The 22,980-nt window shown below is 46.4% G+C and overlaps 6 protein-coding genes across 6 annotated transcripts; 3 read left to right on the plus strand and 3 right to left on the minus strand.

The window, feature by feature from the left end:
• Positions 1–87: 87 nt before the first annotated feature.
• Positions 88–6,561, plus strand: cch1 (calcium channel protein CCH1; the record flags this gene model as incomplete). Its single annotated transcript, XM_056650327.1, has 3 exons — positions 88–1,665; positions 1,721–4,745; positions 4,802–6,561. The coding sequence occupies 3 exons, from the start codon at positions 88–90 to the stop codon at positions 6,559–6,561; spliced, it is 6,363 nt and encodes a 2,120-aa protein (XP_056495391.1).
• A 1,130-nt stretch (positions 6,562–7,691) lies between these two features.
• Positions 7,692–8,315, plus strand: N7469_011423 (uncharacterized protein; the record flags this gene model as incomplete). Its single annotated transcript, XM_056650328.1, has 1 exon — positions 7,692–8,315. The coding sequence occupies one exon, from the start codon at positions 7,692–7,694 to the stop codon at positions 8,313–8,315; it is 624 nt and encodes a 207-aa protein (XP_056495392.1).
• Positions 8,316–9,163: 848 nt separating this feature from the next.
• On the minus strand, positions 9,164–11,017 carry clrD (uncharacterized protein; the record flags this gene model as incomplete). Its single annotated transcript, XM_056650329.1, has 3 exons — positions 9,164–9,660; positions 9,725–10,616; positions 10,955–11,017. 3 exons carry the CDS (start codon positions 11,015–11,017, stop codon positions 9,164–9,166), a joined length of 1,452 nt encoding a protein of 483 aa, XP_056495393.1.
• Positions 11,018–12,418: 1,401 nt separating this feature from the next.
• Positions 12,419–15,766, plus strand: N7469_011425 (uncharacterized protein; the record flags this gene model as incomplete). Its single annotated transcript, XM_056650330.1, has 5 exons — positions 12,419–12,751; positions 12,802–12,927; positions 13,062–13,569; positions 13,628–14,785; positions 14,868–15,766. The coding sequence occupies 5 exons, from the start codon at positions 12,419–12,421 to the stop codon at positions 15,764–15,766; spliced, it is 3,024 nt and encodes a 1,007-aa protein (XP_056495394.1).
• A 1,058-nt stretch (positions 15,767–16,824) lies between these two features.
• Positions 16,825–20,147, minus strand: kin1 (putative serine/threonine protein kinase Kin1; the record flags this gene model as incomplete). Its single annotated transcript, XM_056650331.1, has 3 exons — positions 16,825–18,779; positions 18,842–19,469; positions 19,563–20,147. 3 exons carry the CDS (start codon positions 20,145–20,147, stop codon positions 16,825–16,827), a joined length of 3,168 nt encoding a protein of 1,055 aa, XP_056495395.1.
• A 760-nt stretch (positions 20,148–20,907) lies between these two features.
• On the minus strand, positions 20,908–22,137 carry N7469_011427 (SDR family oxidoreductase; the record flags this gene model as incomplete). Its single annotated transcript, XM_056650332.1, has 2 exons — positions 20,908–21,788; positions 21,858–22,137. The coding sequence occupies 2 exons, from the start codon at positions 22,135–22,137 to the stop codon at positions 20,908–20,910; spliced, it is 1,161 nt and encodes a 386-aa protein (XP_056495396.1).
• Positions 22,138–22,980: the final 843 nt, after the last annotated feature.

The raw sequence follows: 22,980 nt of genomic DNA on the forward strand, positions 1-22,980 counted from the left end.
TTTATCACCACATTGCGCGTCCTCGACCCATCAGCGTCGCAAAGCTGGCGATGTCTGCAATTCGATAATCTTTAATACTGCCCGACGATGGCACCAAATAGCCAAAGCCCTGGCGATTATGACAGCCCCTCTTCGGGCCAGATCCCACTTCAGGATCTTTCAAGACAGGATGGCCCCGCAGATGAGCGTGGTAGAGGGAGCGTCAATAGCACGGGGGGTGGGATCTTTTCACGACCTTCGATGATGAGGACCGGGTCTCGAAACCAATATCAGAGTATTGCGGCCGATTCTCCAATTGATGCTGCACCTTCGAATCGGAATCTTTTCCCGCGACCTGCAGATGCGCGCGAGGAGGATATCGCTCACCACGACCTGGGCCAGCTCGCACAGGCCATGTCATTTGGTATCGGCTTTAATGAGCCATATTCGCGATCTTCAGACACGACTGGTCTCTCAAGACAACATGACTTTAACGATTCTGCGTCCGACTTGGACAATGTGCCATTGGACACTTATCATTCTCACGATCCCAATTACGCCCCTTTCCCTCCCGCGACTGACGCTGAAGATGTACGTTTGACCGATCCTCGATGGCTACAACCGATTCATGGCGCCTCTATCTCTGAAGGCCGCCCTAGTAGCGATAATGCCGGTAGTTCACGATTAGGTGATGATCTCCCTCATATGGAGGAAGGTCTTGCGCGAGGACGAAGCAACAGTGCTCGATCTCGATCTCTGTCACCTTCTTCCCCTCTACAACGAGCAAGTTCCATGGTCAAATCTATGTCGCAGCGTGTCGTCAATTTGAGTAACGAACCGGAAGTCGTACAACAATCGATCGAGAGGGAAGAGTCAAACAAGAATGCGCGTATGGATGGGCCCCCAGCTCTCCCTGCCATGATGGACTATGGCTCCGAGTCGAGTACACAAGCCCAACAAGCCCGGGAGAAACGAAATTCGTCCAAAAACTGGAAGCATCAAAATAACCCATTCCGAGGCCGGTCACTCGGTATTTTGGGGCCGAACCACCCACTTCGACTTTGGCTTTGCGATATTCTCGTTCATCCATTCATGGAACCCTTTGTTCTTGTTGTTATTATCATCCAAACAATTCTACTCATTGTGGAATCCTCAAAATCCGTATTTAACAACCATATTGCGACACGATGGGCCGCTTCTCCCCTGGATTGGGTTTTTCTCATCATTTTTATTATTTATACCCTTGAGATCTCAGCGAAGATCCTAGTGTCGGGCTTTATCTTCAACCCGACAGAGTACAGTACTCTTAATCGGTCACAAGGAATCAGAAAAGGCTTAGCGGAGAAGGGCAGGAACCTCATTACTCCTCATCGACAGGCGACGCAGAAGAAAGTTTCATTTCTCCCAGCCGAACCACAAGCATCTATTATTCGAACTTTCACCGGGTTGAATGCGCTGGACACGCAATCCTATGATGATCCCGTTCAAAAGCGCCGTATTCGACTAGCACACCGAGCATTTCTGCGACATTCATTCAATCGACTTGACTTTGTGGCTATTGTTGCATTCTGGATATCTTTTATTCTCTCTTTAGAAGGCGTGGAGAAACTTCATCAGTTGTACATTTTCAAGATGTTGAGTTGTCTTCGAATCCTTCGTCTTCTTGCTCTCACAAATGGCACTTCGGTACGAATCGTCCCCTAGAAGATGAATGACTCAATCCGCTGACTGAATTCTCTAGGTAATTCTTCGAAGTTTGAAACGTGCTGCCCCTAATCTTGTTCATGTCGCGTTTCTCATCTCTTTCTTCTGGCTGCTCTTTGCCATTGTCGGTATCCAAAGTTTCAAGTCTAGTCTCAGAAGGACGTGTGTCTGGATTGATCCCGAGGGACAGTCAAATTATACTCAAAGTGAACAATTTTGTGGTGGATATCTCAACGATACGACTGGGGAGAAGATGTCATGGATTGATACTCTAGGTGTTCCTGCAGATAGCCATAAGCCAAAGGGCTATATCTGCCCCAAAGGGTCCCTTTGCATTGAAGGTGAGAATCCAAGCAATGGAACCGTGAGCTTCGACAATATTGTGCAATCGCTCGAGTTAGTGTTTGTCATTATGAGTTCCAACACTTTCACCGACCTGCTTTATTACACCACGGACAGTGACTATATGGCCGCTGCACTCTTCTTTGCCTTTGGCTTGGTAATTCTAAGTCTATGGCTTGTCAATTTACTAGTCGCAGTTATCACACATTCCTTTCAAGTCATTCGTGAAGAAAGCAAGCGCAGTGCTTTCGCTGTCCAGCAAATAGATGAGGTCAATAACGACGAAGAATCCAATCGCAAGCCAAGCAAACTCAAGCGACTCTATGATAAGACTTACTGGCTTTGGATCTTGATCATCACCTTTGGCCTCGTCGTGCAGGCATTGAGGAGTTCTGGCATGTCTGACGACCGACGTTCCTTCATCAACAACACGGAGGTCGTCGTGACCGTGATTCTCCTCATTGAGATTGTGCTACGCTTTATCTCCGACTGGCGAGGGTTTCTGCGCAGTCGTTTGAACTGGTTCGACCTATTCCTTGCTGTTATTACTTGCATAATTCAGATTCCCGCCATCCGTTACTCCGGTCGACCCTACACCGTTCTTACGATGTTCCAAATCCTGCGAGTCCATCGTGTTGTTATGGCATTCCCTGTTACCAGAAAACTTATTAGTATTGTTTTCCGCAATGCTATTGGTCTGCTCAACTTGATATTCTTCTTATTTTTGATGACATTCCTGGCTGCCATTTTCGCGACGCAGCTCTTTCGCAGTCAAATTCCCGACATGGATGATGATGGACAGTCTATCGCCATTACGTTCGGTGACATCTACAATTCTTTCCTCGGCATGTATCAAATTCTCTCAAGTGAGAACTGGACAGATATCCTGTACAATGCCACTGCTTACACTGTTCATTTCAATACGGGATGGATTTCAGCCTCTTTCATTATACTGTGGTTCATCGTGTCCAACTTCATCATCTTGAATATGTTCATTGCTGTCATTCAAGAGAGTTTTGATGTTTCTGAGGATGAGAAGCGATTACAGCAGGTCCGAGCTTTCTTGGAACAAAAGCATGTTGGTAGTGCGACCCAAGGCAACTTGGCCCTTTCGAAAATTATTCGACTAGGGCGGGACTCGGACCGTTTCAAGGATCCATTGGATCATGGGCCTGCCGCGCTTGAAATGCTACTCAAGGATGCCGTTGTCCGTGAATTCCTTGACGAGGAGGAAGACGAGGGTGCCAATGGGGCAACAGAGAATAGGAATAACAATCGCAGGGCGAGCGGAATGCACGATGACAACGCTGCGCAGCAAGCCGTTGAGCCGGGTGCTCTCTCACGAATCTATACCAAGCTCACTTCTCTCGTCATGGGACGTGAGCCGAATCCATTCTATGCAAAGCTTCAGTTCTCCCGCGCATACGAGGAACTTGACCCCAGAACCATGGCTAGGGAAGTGGTATCAGCTGCTGAAACGCGTAAGCGAGCTCAGCGCGAATATCTCGTCAGACATCCCAACTACAATAAATCATTGTACCTGTTTGCCCCACATGATCCAGTCCGCAAAATATGCCAGCGAATTGTTGGACCTGGACGTGGTCATGAACGAGTTGAAGGTGTCGACCCGTACAAACCTGTGTGGTATGCTTTCTCAGCATTTATTTATGCGGCTATCGTGGCCATGGTGCTTCTTGCTTGTATCACGACACCTCTTTACCAGCGAGAGTACTTCCGCACAAATCGCAACTGGTTTGTCTATACGGACATGGGATTTGCCATCATTTTTACGTTCGAGGCAGCTATTAAGGTAATAGCTGATGGCTTCTTCTGGACTCCCAATGCCTACTTTCGAAGTTCATGGGGTTTCATTGACGGTGTCGTGTTGGTCACTCTTTGGATTAATGTTGGAGGTTCTTTGAAGCATGATTGGAGCGTTTCTAGGGCTATTGGTGCCTTCAAGGCATTGAGGGCTCTACGATTGCTTAATGTCAGTGATAGTGCGAAAGACACGTTCCACTCAGTCATTATCGTCGGTGGATGGAAGGTTATTTCCGCAGCAGCTGTCTCGATGAGTTTCCTGATCCCATTCGCCATCTATGGTGTCAACCTATTCAATGGACAGCTGGTGCAATGCAATGACGGTGATTTCTCTGGAAGTTTGGGCAATTGTGTGAATGAGTTTGAAAGCTCACCATCCAATTGGCCAGTTCTGGCACCGCGGGTCGCGACCAATCCATATTACGACTTTGACAACTTCGGCAACTCACTCTTCATTCTGTTCCAAATTGTCTCCCAAGAAGGTTGGATCGATGTTCAAGATAGTGTGATGCAAATCACCGGTATCGGTATCCAACCAGAGGAAGGATCAGCACCTGAGAATGGCCTTTTTTTCGTCGTTTTCAACCTCTTGGGAGCTGTGTTCGTCTTGACTCTGTTCGAATCCGTGTTCATGCGTAACTACACAGAACAAACAGGAGTTGCTTTCCTGACTGCTGAACAGCGTTCCTGGTTGGAATTACGCAAGCTGCTTCGGCAGATATCACCATCTAAGCGGTCATTTAACGAGAAGAGTGCGAAGTGGCGCCAGTGGTGCTATCGGATTGCGGTGAAGAAACATGGCCGATGGGCACGCTTCGTGACGTGCATCCTCGTTGTACATCTGCTCCTACTAGTGCTCGAGTATTACCCCGAGCCCAAACTGTGGGAGCTGGTCAGATGTGAGTTACCCGTTCAACCTCCTTACTGCCCTTACCAAAGACTAACAAGAAAACAGCTGTCTGTTTCTTCATATTCATGTTTGTTTATATAGCAAACGTGATTATTCGTCTGATTGGTCTTGGATGGCATCGATTCAGCCGAAGCTCATGGGATCTTTACTCTCTCCTCGCTGTCCCTGGGGCCTTCATAACCACTATCTTGGATATTTCATACCGAACGCAAGTTGTGCTCGAACTGAACAAGCTCTTCTTAGTTGCCATCACTCTACTGCTCATTCCACGGAACAATCAACTCGACCAGCTGTTCAAGACAGCTGCAGCTAGTCTACCGGTGATTGGAAATTTGCTTGCGACTTGGTTCGTCCTTTTCCTGGTATTTGGTATCGCCATGAACCAGGCATTTGGCTTGACCAAGTTTGGCAGCCAAGGAACCCATAACATCAATTTCCGAGATCTACCTAAGTCCTTGGTCCTCCTTTTCCGGTGCAGTTGTGGTGAAGGGTGGAATGAGATCATGGAAGATTATGCTACCATGGTGCCTCCAGTATGCACTTACAATGCTAATTTCCTCGACGACGATTGCGGCAGCGCTGCCTGGGCACGCTGCTTGTTCATTGCATGGAATTTGATTAGCATGTACATTTTCGTTTCGCTGTTTGTGTCGCTGATTTTCGAGAGTTTCTCTTACGTGTACCAACGGAGCAGTGGTCTTTATGCTCTGAGCCGTGAAGAGATCCGTCGGTTCAAGCAAGCCTGGGCGACTTATGACCCCGAAGGATCGGGATTCATCTCCAAAGAACAGTTCCCTCGTCTTCTTGGAGAACTCAGCGGCGTCTTTACCATGCGAATTTATGACGAGGAGTTCAACGTGGGGCGAATACTAGAACAATGTCGTGCTACTCCTCGCGATTCAGTTCATTCGTTGCATAGCTCATTACCTGTGCGATCGCGCGAATCGATGAACCCGCTCCAGCCAGTTGATCTTGCTGATGGCATTGACATTAAGAAACTTGCCCGTATCGTCGACCGAATTCCAGTCAATACTATTCGAGCCAGGCGACAGCGCTTGAATACGTTCTACGAAGAAGTTTTAGTTTCGGCGGATCCAGACCGTGGCATTTCATTTCACCAATGTCTTATGATCCTAGCCCATTACAATGTCATCAGCGACAGCAAGAGTCTGCGACTAGAAGAATTCTTGCGCCGCCGAGCACGACTTCAGCGCGTGGAGGAAGCAGTCCGCCGAAACACTGTAATCGGATTCTTCGACACACTCTATTGGTCTCGAGAATTCCGACGAGCGATCGAACGCAAGAAGAACAGCCGAATGACAGCAGTCCCGCAGTTCACAGTACCAGAGATCTTCGTCGATGATCCAAGCGAAGAATCCGAGGAACAACCAACAGGCGTGATGACACCTCAAACCCAACCTGATCCAGACTCGCCATTCGCACCGATGCTTTCGCCAACGTCTACCATGCATCGCCGAGCAGAATCTAGTCCAACCGGTCGCCGCGTTGATCTTCCCCGCCTCGACACAACTCTGACGGGCCGATCATCTGGAGGTAACACGCCGACCGATTGGGCCAGCTTCAGTCCCGCGCGTACTCCGCAGCGCATGTATGGGGAGCGGGTCTCGTTCGATGTTGATGAGCGTCGTGGGTCTGCGACGCCGTCTTCGGCTAGTGCCGATCATTCCCGGCAGAATAGTGCAATGAGCGTGCGGGATGTCATGAATTCGCTGGATAACTCCGCCTGGGGTGAGAGTATTCGGCGTAGTTTTACGCAACGGCGATCTGGTGATCGATCTGAGTAGGATGTGGTTTACTTCCATCCACTTTTTTTTTTTTAAAAAAAAAAAGATATCATGTGTTGACGTCCTGATGCAAGACTCGGTGAATCGTGGATATGAAAAGGAGGGATTACAATTTTGTTTTTCCCATACTCGGATGATTTGATATCTCGAGACTACTCTTGTCCTTTCTTTCTTCCTCTCTTTCTCCCTTTTCTTCGTTTCCATACTGTCTCTTGTTTTTTTTTTTTCTCCAGCTGTACACTACCACTTTCCTGGATGGCATCCGGAGCATCTTGCATAGCACGGCGTGGACTACCATTTCGGCATGGGTTTACTTTTTGTTTTGTTCCTTTCCCCAATCTCGTGAATAGAATGTAGCATGTACATACATTTGACAAACGATAGAGCACGCTTTCACCAAATCCAGCCATAGCACCTTTTCTGTATACATTCACAATACAGTAAGTGTCGCTGTATTGCCCTTTTATTATTGGTGTTTTGTATAGTATAACTTGGGGTCCATAGGCTTTTGTTTAAACGGACAATTGCCTTACTATGTATACCTGAACACTTTCTCTTATGAAGAAGAGAAAGACGAAATTGAGTTGCCCTCTCACGATATCGAGGAATATCGAGGGGGGGCGCTGAAACAGTGGGTCCGCTATTGACTGCATCGTATGCGCGTAGAGTATAGTAGATATGAACTAGTTGCAGTATCAGCACGACGGAACCGGGGTGATGGGTAATGGGGTGAAAGCCCAAATGAAATAATTGGCAGTCATTATCGACAATGCCATTGGCAACCCTCACAAAGGGGGGGGTTTCGGGTTTCTTCGAGAATTCGACGTACTAAGTACATTGTTCCCAATTACCGCATTCGGCCATCCAGGCCTTCCCGCATGCGTCCGTCGTGTCTCAACCTCCCTGCAGCACGGTCCTTGCAGTGCAATTGAAATTCTTCGTCTTTGCCTTTCTTTATGCCTTTTTTTTTCTCTCTCTTTCTTTCTATTTCGTTATATTATCTTGTTCGAGAATTTTCCTGGGATATGGAGATACTCTCTTCAATATCATAACCGCGACATTCCAAACAGGGTGAATCCAACATACCAAATAATCAAGAAACCCTCGATACAGTAATCAACCTCCCCACCATGCATCATTTTATCTCACCATTCCCTTCTCTCTCGCGCCGAACAAGGCAAACAAGTGATACCTCCAGCCCACCAAGTTCAAGAACCACCTCGCCACCAGGATCACCAACAACACCATTACGACACTTCTCCCAAACCTCACAAACATCCACTTATACCAATAACAACAACCCTCCCGCAAATAACCTCTTCAACCTCTCCTTTCACCCTCACAAACCCGACACAGGAGACAATTCATCCACTCTCCCCCACGAGCATCCTCATCCAGCTCATCCAGCTCTCCCTACTACACACGATGACTCCTCACATCCCCACTGTGGGGTGAGCATTTTACCCTGCGCCGTCCTACGCGGTCGATCATCGATGATGCTTCTACGCCGTCAACCATCAGCCATAGACCTCATTCTCAGCGAAGAACAGTCCCGCTGCTCCTGCGACGCAATCGAAAGACAAGGTTTAGACCTTATGGAACCTCGTCCCATCGACATGGATCTACATGCGCAACGATCTCTACCATCTAAATCCTCATCCGTATCCCGTGCTAGTCTTGGTCCTAGCCCTGAGCGAGATTCGCTTCCGCAGCAGAGACAGTCGCCCCGCTTTGTTATGGGGGGGTATATTTGAGGTTATGGAAGGGAGGGCATAGATCGGGTGGATATCGTCCTTTTTTTTCATCTTAAAACGCGGATCAGTTGTTTGATCAGTGACTTTTTTGGGGGTTGGGATTTGGAGTTTGGATTGTTTCAGGGTTGTTTCGGTGTTTAATTTAATTTTATTTTTTTATGTTTGGTGGGACTGTATAGTTTTGGTGTTCTATTGGAAATATCGGGACCTGTTTGGATTTGGGGAAATTGGATGTATAGATTTGTTTCAGTGATTGCTGATCTTTTACTTTTTACTTTCTTTTTTATTTTATTCTTCTTATTATTATTGCTTTGTTTCGAGCGATAGACGTGCTCTTTTATTGGTACAGTGATAGGAGATACGATGCGTCTGCCAGTATTCATTCCAATGATTTAGTAAAGGTTTACTAAGTAACGTCCCAGGTTCTTCTGGGAAAGTAAGCTCAACGTATATATTTCACTTTCATTACTGATATGACACTGGTATAGTTATTCGAGATTTAATTCAAATTGTGGGCCTTTGAACAGCTAAAAAGAATTATTCCTAATTTAGAAAGGTTGGAAAGTATTGCTATTCAATAGACATTCAAGGTTGAATCTCGTCGGATTCGTCCGAATAGGGTATTCTAGTTGAAATCCCGGTACCATGTGCGATGCAGACCAGATATTCACTCCAGACGCCCACTCCCATCGAAAATGAAATTATGCTGTAAATGTGGTTGTTCGTGATTCGTGCTAGCGACTCACAAAATCGTCCTCGCTGGAAAAACTTTGGGGTATCGCTTGGCCATGCAAAATATGTAACAGAACAATGAAAAGAAAAGAAATACGTAGAATCAATTTTGATCCTTATTCCTCAGAACTACTTGGAGCAGATTCGCCAGCTGAGGGTCTATTTTGTTGTTTTCGTGCATTGGGCCAAAGTTGACCTCGGCATTTCGCATCGCCGCAAAGACACTTGACGGCACCGGCGAACTTTTTCTCTTTTCTATTCGCTCCGGGGTTGTAGTCGAATGTCAATTCTTCTCCTGCCGGTATATCACGCAGGGCAAAAAAGGCGAGGTAGTAGATGCGATCATCGGCGTGATCGATAGAGACCGGTTTGATCTTGCAGTTGGGATTACAAGAATGATTCATGAAGCGGGTGACGTTGCCGAATTTCCGGCCATCCACGACGTAGTAGTCCTTCTGAGTCGCAGAGTCTTGCTCTGGGATAAAGTCGAGGCTGAACAGATATGATATTTGCTGATCATCTTCACGAAAGCCTGCTTCCTCTTGTGTCAAGACCTCTCCTAGATAATAGTCGATGAATTCGCCAACTTGGATGTTGTCGAAGGATCGAAGACCTGTGACAGAATTCTTATTAGATCAAGTCTAGCGAGACTTTGGTATTTGAGGATCAAGGCTTACCAAATCCACGATTACCAGTGTGGAAAATCTCTGGTTGAAAGTTGCGGCCTCTTTGGGTAACATTGAACCAGCATCTGGCTTGGCAACTGCACCGATGATTACATTCGTAAATCATCGAGGTTCGATCAAGGAAATCTGGATGAAGTGCTCGTTTCTTCAATTGGTATGGTACGATCTTCTCATCGGTATCTTCTTCCTCCATGAGACAGTTACACCTTGTTGGCTCACATACGCCCCCAGGACATTCACAACCGGCATTGAACTCTTCAGGGACGCGCTCGACGCCGTCGCCAAGAATGTAATCTTGGATAAATCCAAAGTTTGAGGCCGCAAGTAGAAAAAGGTTCTCCTTGTCAACATTGAACTTAATATTGGTCCCACTTGCCTCAAGACGAGCTAGACCTCGCGTCAAGGAAGCTCGTTGGATAGTCTCAAGATCTTCATTACTAGGCTCCCGGCCAGATCGATCCCCAAGATCCGCGGATAAAGAAACAAAGTTGCGCTTCGAAGTTCGGCGACGCGGATATCGCCGCATAGAAGCCTCGGCTTTTTGGACAGACTTAGTTGGATAGAATGTCTCAGACAATCCAGTTATCTCTGGCTCGACCTTTGAATAGTGATCCAAAGATAGAGAAGGCGATGGAACCACAACACTCACATCTTTTGGTGTGGGAGTCCGAGGAGGGACTGGAGGAACGCGAGGCTTTTCATGCTCTACTTCATTAGGCTCTGAGCTCTTGCGCTTATTTGGAAGAGCCGGAGAAACGACCAGATTTGATGAGAACGTTCCATTTTGGGGATGAATATTTTCAGTATTCTCAATCTTCTCCGAAGTTTCAACGGGTGAAGTTAGAGAATTGACGTGAATAAATCCATTTGTTTTGGCGGAAGTCTGGTAGATGGTGTTAGCAATTGACGTGAGGAACGCGGCCATTGAGTATTTCCCATTTGATATAAACAGTTAAAGCGAATATAGTTCAATGAAAAAGATGAAAAAAAAGGAGGATTGACAAAGGGAAAGTGGGAAAGAAGTTAGGAATGCGAGAGATGAAAAAAGAAGAAGAAAGAAGAATAGGAAGAATGCGGAAAAGGAAATCGACGGGATCGACCGCCAACTGGCGAGTTTTTTTTTTCGCAAGGGACAGATAAAAGGGAAAACTTCCTCAATTTACATAAATAATCAAGAAGCATGAAAGAAAAATTTGGTTAAAAAAATATATTATCACTTACTAGATCATCTTCTATCTCCATATCCCCAGTGAGGTCGATAAAATCGACCACATGTGAACCCATCCTTAAATTATGCCGTGGATCGGGGGACGCGCCTTAACGCGCATCACACTGTAAGAGGGCGTCAAGTCGGGAGACGACAAGCCCCCCAGGATAATTTGGGGATATAGCGAGATAAAAAAAAATCAATATCGAGAAAAATCAATTAAACAAAGTAAATAGAAAAAGAGAATTAATTTTTCGAGTTGAGTGATAAAATTGGGCGAGGAATTTGTCGATCTTCAAAAATAATAAAATATGAGTTGGTGGCTGATAAAACCCCGATAGACCTGATAGAAGACCGGTGGAGACGGAGATGGTCGCAGCCAACTGAAAAGAACAAGAAAATAGGAAAAAAATCCACTTGAAGCTGAAATCGAGAAGGATCAGAAGAGAAGAGAACAGAGAACAGCAGGGAACTTGAAGGTTGAGGCCGAAGCAGAGTGGCCAACTGGCGAAAGTTAGATTAGTCATCAATATTCGCCAACTAAAATATCATTATATAGACTATTCAAGAAAAGAGAGAGATTTAAGAGCGAAAAAAAAGGATTCAAAAAGATATAATTTCATAGTCATCAATATTTACAGTCGAATAAGTCCATTTGAATATCCAAGTGAGTTCGAAGGTAAATGGGTCGCTATTAAAGATTGCCATTTCATCGGCACTAAAGACGGGCACAAGAATTAGGCGGGATTGGGCACTTTACGGGCCGGGCGGGGCCCCCGAATACCCCTAAAGATTGAACGTATCTTCCACAGGAGTTGTCACTACCATATCAGCCAAATTTAAGGAAATAAAGGCATCAATGAATTTCTAAAATATTAATTTGCTCATTTATATAGATATTGAATATATACGACATACTGGTGCGATTCTATAACCATGAATCGTTTTACTAGAATTACTTAAATTTGAGGGTTGGTACATGTCACGTGATCGATAGATGACATAACTTACTTTGAATGATGACTGTCGGTCCAATACAAATACCGCATTATTTACTTATTAGTACATACGGTAGTTAGTGAATATATCTAATATTAATAGGATCTAGTAATTCCGCATCGTGATCATGATGATTCATTTGCATTGAACCGTCAAAAAAAATAAAAAAGAAAAGCTGTAGCCAACCAATTCGGGAAATCGTGCCTTGCCGCTTTAAGGACTGACAATCAAACAAACAAGCGCTAGTCCCGATCGAGCATTCATTACTGTCCATTCAAGCGAATGAAAGCCCGCGATTCTCTCTTTCTTCTGTACATGCCCAGGTCGACTTAGTTCCATGCACTGCCAACGCTCGGGCGTAAGCGCCCCGGCTGCTCAGCCGCGATGACTTCGGGGCCCCTCTGGCATGATGATTCTATCCTCTTCCAAACCACAATTCACTGGCAACGTGATGGATGGTCTGATTTCCTGGGGTCGGTATGGAGGGGAAAATGATATCTCGACTACCAGACCTTGTCTTGGACACCCGAATCACTGTCGAATGCCACCCGGAAGCTCATTATCATTTCACTGCCGGGACAGGGTCAAAGCCTGGTAGATATGCCCGCCCCTGTGAGGTAAAGCGTGTCTGGAAAAAGGAGAAGTTGCTTGGTTCTGGATCCTTCGGTGATGTCTATTTACACCGTTGCGCAACTGTTGGCGGCGCGGCCGGGCTACAGGCAATCAAAGAGATCGATAAGACTCGAATTTCTTCGAATAAGATCGACTACTATAAGGAGATTGAGGCAATTGCCAGATTCTCGCAGCAGAAGGTTTGTTCTACCGTCGTTCTAACATGATGGCCATTGCTGATCTCGCATAGTTCCGTGGTTTATTCGTCGAATTTCTCGGATGGTACGAAAATGACAAATCTGTATTTCTTGCCATGGAGTATATTGAGCATGGAGATCTCGGTTCCTATCTCACTAAACCATTACCCGAAGAAGAAGTGAGAAAGATCACCTTTCAGGTGGTAGAGGGATTGATGTGTCTACATACAAATCAATTTGTACATCGAGACATAAAACCGAAAGTTAGTGAAATCTTGGTTGGGATTTACTGAGACTAAACTAACGAGCACAGAACATCTTCGTGATTCAGCCGGGTCCGGAATGGCTTGTGAAACTTGGTGATTTCGGCATCAGCAAACGAGTCAATGAGAATACCAGTGTATCGACCTATGTGGGCACACGACTTTTTATGGCTCCGGAGATACAAGGTCATGTACCCCCAGGCGAGGAGGACAATAGTGTGGCTTATAACTTCACGGCAAGCATTGACATGTGGTCCGTCGGCGTGACAACATTTTTTATGCTTTTCCATGATTACCCATTCAAGCTGGAGGAGCTCAATAAACTCGTTCAGTATGTCCGTGGGGGAGACTTCCCTTTTCCGAATTCGTCCCTCGTCTTCAGCCCAGATTGCTATAGGTTCATTGAAGCAGTGATGGCAAGACACCCCAGGAAGAGATTGTCTGCGAGCGAGGCACTGAATACTGACTGGCTCAGCCAGCTGTATCTTTCTTCGCCCCAGACTGAAGTGGTAGAGCCGGTTGATTATTTCCCCGAACTAAAATCGGCCCCATCTGATGGTGAGAATGTTATACCCCTCCCAACACGAATATAAAAATCGTACTGACACATCACCAGCCCAAGCAATAGCGCCCGATTCCACCAATACATTAAGAGCTACTGTATCAGTGGATTTGAACCTTGCCTCTTCCGATAAACATCGCACAGAAGAAACTGCTTTTGCTAAATCTTTGAGACCCGCCAAATCCAGAGATGTACCGCAGGACGATTCTCCAAAAGAGCCGCGCACTATTACGTCGAAAACGGAGCCACAAAGCTCGCCGCCGCTTCCACCTCTATTGTCGCATGTTGAACGGCAACTGCGTGAGTTTCTTGTATCTGAAGATAGGACGATGAAAGCGATTCTATCGACAAGTCCGGAAAAGCAGGATTCGAAGTCTAAATCAAGGCCAGCCTCTGCTGAGCAGCCCGACGTTTCAAAGTCGGTCGAGGATCAAGTTTGGGCCCAGATTCAGAATATGCATCAAAATGATAGTCAATATCATCCCGATGCACCTGGTCATGGCGCATCGTGGTGGAAAATGAAATTGAGCCAAGAACGCCTCTCATCAAATAAATCCTCTTCAGACAATGTCCTTGAGCAAGAATATACTGTGAACCCAAAGTCGTCATCCCGTTCTATTGCAGAGAAAGATCAAAAAGAGGATATAATACCGTATGATCCGAAGTTTGACGAGCTCCGTGATGAAGGGGTGCGATTATATCAAATGCAGCGTTATGGAGAGGCAGAGGAACTTCTTAACAGAGTGTTCCCAGTGCAAAAACTCCTTCTTGGGATGAATAATCCATCAACTTTATTAACATGCAGTCTTCTTGGATCTATCGCGTTTCAGAAAGGGAACTATGATACAGCATCCTTGTTGCTGGAATTTGCAGCCGAAAAACGAGCAGAAATTCTTGGGCGGACCCATCCCGATACTTTGATTTCGTATAATGGGCTTGGCTCTTGTCATTTCGCACTCAAGAAGTATCGAGAGGCCGAAGCCATTTTCAAACAAATTATGGATGACGTGACAACACAGTTTGGGCCTTCAAACAGAATCACTCTTGCCTTCTTTCATATGTTTGGTCGAACCCTCTTCATGCGAGGAAAATATATAGAAGCCGAGGCTATCTTCTGTCGCCTTTCGGAAGGAGAGAAAGGGAATACGAGCCTGAGAGATGGAGAGCTAATGGAAAGTTTGCTCTGGAGTAGCTTGAACGCTTTCGAACTCGGTATGGATGAAGATGCAGTCTCGGGGCTTCAAAAAGTTTTCCCCTTTCGATTAAAGACCCACAAGGTCAATTTTCGCGATAGGGGAGACCGCTGATGCGGGATTCACTCTTGGCATGGCTCTTTACAATTTAAAGAGATACCAGGAGGCGAAAGATACTTTCGATACAGTGATCAAAGAAAGACTTGGAGACACCCACCGCGCCCATTTCCTGCTCGGAAAATGCCTCGAACCGCTGAAACAAGACTACCAAGCGACTAGGGCATATAGAATAGCAGTGGCGTGGCATACAAGAATTCTTGGTACTGCACATAAAGACACGCTCGAGTCCGTGTATAGATTGAGTCGAATGTACTACAAAACGAAAACTTACACATCCGCGGAAACCAGTTTTCAACAGTTCTTGAAACATGCAGTTGATGTTTGGGGAGCAGAAGATACCAAAGTGCTGGACGCTATCTGCACCTGCGGAATGGCCCAATACCGACTCCAGAAATACGAACTGGCTGAGATCAATCTTGCCTGTGCGCTGCAAGGATGGACAAAGATTTATGGGACTACGCATGAAACCACTATGAATGCTCTGTACTGGAATTGTCTTGTTCAACACCGCCTGGGGATGTACGATGTTGCCGAAGCTACGTGCCGAGAAGCTATAACCCGGGAAAGTGAGATACATGGGTATGCTGGATCAAGCACATTGAATAATCTCATGGAGATCATAAAATCTCTTCATCACAATGGGAAACGCGATAGAGCAAAAGATCTGATCGACCTCCTGATAAAAACGAAAAAGAATCCGAAGACCTGGACAGACGAATTTAATAGAGACGCAAAGGAAGTTATCAGGCTTGTGACTGTCGAATCAGCATCGGCATCGGATTCTCCTGGGACGGCTGGATCGGGTACAACCCTTAGAATTCGGACCGAGGGACAAAGGAGAAATTACAAGGATGTGTTGAGGATCGCGGGGCGCAAGTAGAGAAATCATTTCACGTCTAGTGGCAATGGAGAAAGAGATTTATATCCACCTACGTGATGAGAAGAAGAAGAGAAGGATCATTTCATTCATTTCAATTACAAATAAGACGGGAGGTATCAGGACTAGCTTTCAATTGATATCATCACGTACTCTTGGAAGAATGCATGAAACTTGAATATAGAAAAGCTTCGGGCAGTCAACGAATGCTATAATAGCATAGCAGTAAAATAGCTACTAGTTCCAACTAACTCCAGTAACCAAACCCACATGTCGTATCTACTTTACTGGAATCTATTGGCTTATTGTTGTGGATAGAACCACTCCTGTTTCTCTTTTCCGCAAATATCAAAGTCGATCACCCGCTAAACAGCTGGGAGTTCCATGGTTGACATCAAACAGTAACAATATTGAATCTCCGCACTAAATATGTACTAGGTATGCTATACAATAAGTTGAAACCACCTTCGTCCATTAGTACTACTAGTCTCCAGAGTAGATAACTAAGGATAGATACATTTACTCAATAGCAGTCAAAAAATGTAGACTCAAAAATCGCATTTTTGCGTGAAAGTTCATTCGAAAACACATGACAATCAATATCCCATACAAGCTGTACAACGCCAAGTTCCCGCACCATAAAGAAAGTACAAAAGTTGAGCGTCAAGAACAAAAGAATATATGAGGGGGGTCTTCACTTGGTTCTAATGTACATCATGAAGACTTTCCTTTCCGCATGAAAACAAAAAGGAATCACCGACGAGGGAAAAAAAAGAGTCCTGTAAAGCTACAACCGGGGGTGAAAAAGGAAATGCAGAGCAAACCGGAACGATGAGGCTAATAGATGAGAGTAGGGGGAAGGGGTTGAAGAGACTGCTTTGGTATGCATTGAAAAAAAAGACAAATGATATATGCTCATGCGGATACGTCGTTGATAAATTTACCTAGGTTGTGACCCGACGGAAACGTAGCCGGTGTCCCAACAAGGAATATGTAGCCAGGAAGCCGGATGATATGTTTCTCTTTGATGTACCATTTTCGTTGGGTTGATTGCGGCTGCTTCACAGTCGCAGGGCATCGAGAATCTTCTTCGCCATCTCGCGATATTGCCACATACCACCAGACACTTTCTTGAACTGAATGCCATGAAGAGAGAAGAGAGGCACCTTGACAATGAGAATTTCGAAGCGGAGAACGAGGTTCTCGCCAGTGTCACTTTGAACGCGAGTTGTAGTTTCACCCACAACGCGATCACCGACTGCGCCAGAAGACTGCTCTCGACCAACGTATTCCTCGGATGCATCCGAGTTTGTAGTGAAACTACGGTCTGGTTGGCCTTGAGGACGACGTTGCACTTTAGCATGGCCACCACGACTCTCGTGTCGGCCTTCCTCACGAGTCTCATCATGCCCAAGAAGACCACCGAAGCTAATGCGGCGACGATGTGAGACCTGGCCTTGTCGATCTGGGCTTGGAGGGCTGACGTCAACCACTTTGTCGAGGTCAATGCTGGGGGCATGCCGGCAGCTGAAACCACCCTTTATTTCGACGTATTCGACTGCCAGCTGCTTTAGAACACGAATGATATCGGCCCGAATGACAGGCAAGGGTTTGCTGCTAGTAGTCGACACACTAAAGAGACCTTTGAGATACACAGGTTTTGAGAGATCCTCTCCTTCATTAGCACTCTCCAATGCTGTACCAGCGCCGGAGATATCCGCGTCGGTCTCTTCGGGCACATTTGCTTCCCGAGCAGCCTCCCGCCTAGCCCGACGAGCTTGAATGCTCTCCCGACGGGCATGGCCTAAGGACATTGTTCGCGCAGTGTGAGAGCGAGCTGTGGGTCTCGTGCCACTCTGGTCAGGCTGACTGTTAGGGCCAATCTGATCGGATCCGCTTGTCGAAGGAGGTTGACCAACGTCCAGCGTATCGGCATCGCTTCTCCTAGCGGCTCTGCGAGGCCGATAATCGGCAGAATTGACGCTAGTAGAGCGCCCCAGGAATTTTGAGTTTGAAGTCCGTTCGCTTGAGCCGGGAGCAGCAAGAAAATCTTGCTGAGGTTGGCTACCACTGGCTGCATGTGAACTGGGCAAAGGATCGGCACGTCGAGTGCGCCTTACACTGAATCCACGGTGCATAGGCGATGCGGAATCGGCCGGGGGCTGCACATTCAGGGTAGGGGTATTCGGAGTACTGATACGCTCGCGCTCGATATCACGACTGCGATCCTTGGTTCTGCGAGTACTGAAGCGTCTCAGAATACCGGCGGCGGTACTTTCTTTCTTGGCGGGAGTATCGGGCTGCACCATGTTTGGCATGACATGAGCGGAGGGGGAATGCGTGTGTAAATTCTTCATGCCTTCGGAAACTTCGTCTTCACCATGAGTTCTGGCTCGCGGGCGGGACCGACGACCTGTATCCTTCTCCCCGGGAAGTTGGTACTGGTTTGTATGGGCGGCCGCGGGGGGTGCGACAGCAGGTAGCGGTGACTCTTCCTCGCCAGCAGTTGGACGGAATCCAAGAGCTCCCGGACGAGACTCGACGCGCTCTCGATCCAGTTTCTCCTTGACGAGGTGATAAATAGATACGAGGGGACTGTAAGCATTCAAAGGATCATTTCCCAGCTGCACAGCCTCGGCAGAGGGCGCTGATAGAGTATCGCGGCTATTGGCAGAGTTGCGACGTTTATAGAAATCGAAGACACCACGCTTTTTCTCAGATTGATTCGCGATAGGCTGTTCGCGGAAATTCAGTCGCACCGCATGCTGATATTCCTCCGATTCTAGGACCTTGACCAACTGAGCCTCAATGTAATCAGGTGGGCCGAAGTCAAAACCGGTCATTTTTTCGATGACTTCCTGATCCAGAGGCAGTTGCAGTGGCTCTCTTTGAGAGAGATAATTCTCGGGTGGCGCATTGAAGCCTTTGTTCATCCAAGGGTGATTCATGATTTCGCTCAAACTTGCACGTTGCTTTGGATCAGTTACCAGCATTCGAGAGATAATGTGACGACATTCTGTGAAGGATGGTTAGAAGCAATTCTCAGATGGAAAGCCATATCAGGAAAAGAAGACGAACCAGCAGTCAGGCCAGGTGGATACTCTACCACACCCTTTTTGATCTTAGCATGGAGTTGAGGCATGCTCTGGTCATCAAATGGCACTTTGCCGCAGACCAGAACATAGAGAACAATTCCAAAACTCCAGACATCCACCTCAGGCCCTGTGTATTGTCTGGCCTGGAGTAGCTCCGGAGCAGCAAAATAAAGACTACCACAGAATGTCTTGAGCAAGCTTCTTGGTGAAAATAGGTTACTCAAACCAAAATCGATGATTTTGATATCACCGGTCTTGCTGATTAGGATGTTTTCGATCTTCAAGTCACGGTGGACAATGCTGTTGCGATGGCAGTAATCAAGAGCACTGGCGATTTGCCGGGCAAATTTGCGAGCTTGTTTCTCTTTTAATTTGCCGTGGGAGATGATGTAGTCCAACATCTGGCCACCATTGACATATTCAAAGAGCATATACCAGTGATACGTTGTCCGCACCACATCGCGCATTCCACAGATGTACGGATGGCTCACTAGACTAACAATGGCGGCCTCTCGAGCGGTTCGAATTTCTTTTGAGCGGTCAGCTCGTTCGGTGTCGCGGCTGTTGCGATGCTCCTCGGTGGAGAGTCTGGGGACGATCTTGACAGCAACCTGCGACCGGAATTAGTTAAAGCTCTCCGATGAGCCATATTGCGCTACCACTCTAACAAATGCAGGTGGCCACCTTTCGAGATTTTGACTTACTTGCTCTCCTGTTTCCATATTCTTCGCCAATTTCACCTTACCCATACTCCCCGCACCAATGGTCTTCCCGAGCGCCCATTGGCCCGTTGGGGTTGTGATGGTAGTGCGACGTCTAGGCTGTGTGGGCACCTGAGCACCTGAAGTTGCGGTCGCATGTTGCGAAGCCTCAGCCGCACGATCCGGAGCAGCAGCGGCAGCGGCTTCCATGCTTTCTCGCCTGCGACCTTGTGTTGATGGGTTCCTGGAGTGTCGCCGGGTAGAGTCGGTCCGAGTCGCGGTGGCCGGGCGTTCCTGCGAACGTTCGGAAGAAGGTTCACGGCGAGAAGGCATCCTAGCAACGTTGGACTGTTCGTAGTCCCGGCGAGCAATATTATCTAAAGCGGCATGGTTGGATGGCGGGCGACGATCGTGAGAGGAAGTCTTGGAGTGTGAATAATGAGATGGTGGAGGGGGCTGGGAGGAGTTGGACGATCGGACCGCCACGCTTCTAGTGCGATGGGGTAGATCAGATTGAGCAGCTCTAGATGGTCGAGACGAGGTCGAATGGCTGCGGACCACCGTTGATGAGTTGGCCGGGGCCGACATTACCGGAATACCGGGACAAGTCGCTCAGTGCTGAGTGGGTGAAAGCGATGAAGCCTGGGCCGGGGGTGGATGAGATGAAGCGGTCAACGTCACCAGACAGCGGGGGGTCGGTAGGAGGAAGAGAGAGCCCAGAAGCCCCACGGATAAAAGAGTGGGAAAAAGTGTCTCCGCAAGGTGAAACTAGAGGGAGGGGGTGGAAAAGAGGAGAAAAAAAAAGAAAGGATGAAACAAGGGAAGGGTTGAGGGGGAAGTGTGGAAAAGGAAAAGAAGAAGAGGAAGTGGAAGTGGAAGTGGATGAGGGAAGATGCAGGCGGAGGCGTGACCGCATTGCATTTGCTTACGAGGGACATTCAAACAGTATATTACTATATTCAATTGTATTATATTATACTATACTATAGAGAGATAGAATAATATAGAATAGAATAATAGAATGACTCTAGAATGACTCTGTTTATGAACACTGATACACTAGAATATAACTATACTTCATAATGTACCTACGTATGACCGCATGGCGTCAGGCACGAACCGACGGTTCTGTGGAACTGCGCGTGTATTGACTTTGATACCTATAGATTGTATAATTGTATAGAAAGAGAATATGCCAGGTATTGGAATGGATTCCAATACCTGGAGCATCCATTTCAATATTTCAGTGTATCTTTTTTCTTTGCCTTTTGGCTGTATAACTAGTAGTTACTACTATGTACCAACTAATGTCCGTACAAAGTATCTGCGTATACATTCAAAAGCTCAGCTAAGGCGCGGGTATGAATTTCGCCTTCACCATCCTATCAAATGTAATTCGATAGCCCTGGACAGTATCAATTGCCTCTTTAAATCCAATAGACCGAGCTGCCTCGAGAGAATATTCCCTGGGAAAGTCGAATTCTACCAACATGAAGTTTACATGACCCCAGTTCTGGGATTCAATCAGACCCTTCTTCAAGCCATGAGTTTCAACCAAACTGTCCCAGGTCTTCTTTGTCCCCGAGACAAAATCCTCCATATTCTTCGGCTCGCCATCTGGCTCTACGCCAGACAGACCAAAGTAGGAGCAAATCCCAGGCCAGACCTGGGCCCATGTTACAGGTTCTCCATCTCCACAGTTAAAGCTTGATCCGTTAGGACATTTGTCACGATTGAGAGCGGCAAAAATCTCCATTTGAGCAAGGATATCTTGAAACGTGTCGGTATGGCGAGTATGATAACCATGTAACCGGCCAGGGAATGGGACCTCAGCGCCTTTTCCATAGATCTCCCGATATAGAGTCAAGTAAAAAGCAATGCCGAAGCCCATGTTCATGACGTTGGACCCAGGAGCAAACCCAACAATTCCATCTGGCCGAATTTCAGAGAAAGTCCATTTTTTGCCCTTGGAAAGTCTCTGCAAAAGATCATATTGGTCGTAGTAGAAGATATTTTCTCTCCATGGCAAGGGGATACGCGGCATCTTTTCGTGGAGTGGAGGTTGGATTTTTACTTCATTAGGGAATTCCAATCCGTATCCTTTGCCACCAGTCTGCAGAATGACCACTTCAAGATTGGGCGAAAGAGCGGAAATGGACTCGATGGCCGTTTGAAGAATATCGGTATTGACCTTCCGCAGAGACTGGAAATCACCAGTTTGGATATAGGCTAAATATCGGTTAACAATATATTTTTTTTTCGACTAGAAGACTGTGGAACAACAAGATAGCCACCTACCACAAAAGAAGACCGCATCTACTGATTCAATTTGATCGACCTTCTCCTTGAGTTGAGTTTTGACTGTCTCAACAGACTGGGTCAAGTCAATGCCCGAGACAATCCTGAGGCGCTCATCACCGGGGAGGAAAGCGTCCTTCTTGTCAAATGGTCGATTTGACAAACCCGTCACGCGGCCGAAGGTTGTCGAAGTGGGATATTGGAGTGTTTGGTTCATGATAGACCAACCCGAAATCCCAGAGGCCCCGAAGACGAGGGCATGTTTCCCAGATTGGGCCATACTGGTATCTAGTTAGTTTCTGTCGCAAGTCTAAGGATGAAATCCGTTAAAATGATGAGAATGAACAATATAAAATAATAAGAGATTGCCTGGATCTACGAGGGTTCTTTATAGGTCTCTTCTATCCTCGATTCCAATCCCTGTTCACACGGAGTTGATATTCCGAATGCTTAGAAATCCAACTACCAGTTTTAATCTACCTTTTACCCGAACTTGTAGATACTAAATAGCCAGTTGCTTATAACGTCAAATTGTGGGATTGACTCAGTTGACATAACTTTTATTTGGAATAATGATATCCGGTGTTGTTGATCTGGCTAATACAGCTAATCGAATTGTACAAATTCTCCGTCATCCAATCTTATGGAATTTGAGTTATAAATGCAGAGTAGCTTCCCAAGAAGATACCAAGGTATTGGAGACACAATGAAATACAGGCGTTGATAAACCAAGCTAGATTGACTATGGAAAATGCATACTAATTGAATTAATCTCCATGTGGAGAAACTATGATCTAAGTAATGAAGATATTGCTTCTATTAGTAAAAAACAGTGATTCTTCCTACAATCCTTGTATACTGCACTGATTGCGTCTATTGGGAACCGTAGGCTCATGATATAGGACTTTGCTTGGCTTAGATATTTACTATTTACTCTTTCCTTTCTTTGTTTATCTTAGGTTTGTACTGCAGCACCTTTCGTTCCTCCTATTTACTACAAGTGACACCAAACTCCTAGGCATCTAGCCGAATACTTTAGAGAAAATACAACCACTGAATTCCCAAAATGAGCTCCACCTTTGGTCTTTACACCTTCAAAGCCTCCAAGTCAATGATTTACAAT

This window comes from Penicillium citrinum (genome assembly GCF_028827155.1).
Source record: "Penicillium citrinum strain IBT 23319 chromosome Unknown utg000010l:1.0-1229701.0:1.0-1230130.0, whole genome shotgun sequence".
NCBI lineage: Eukaryota > Fungi > Ascomycota > Eurotiomycetes > Eurotiales > Aspergillaceae > Penicillium > Penicillium citrinum.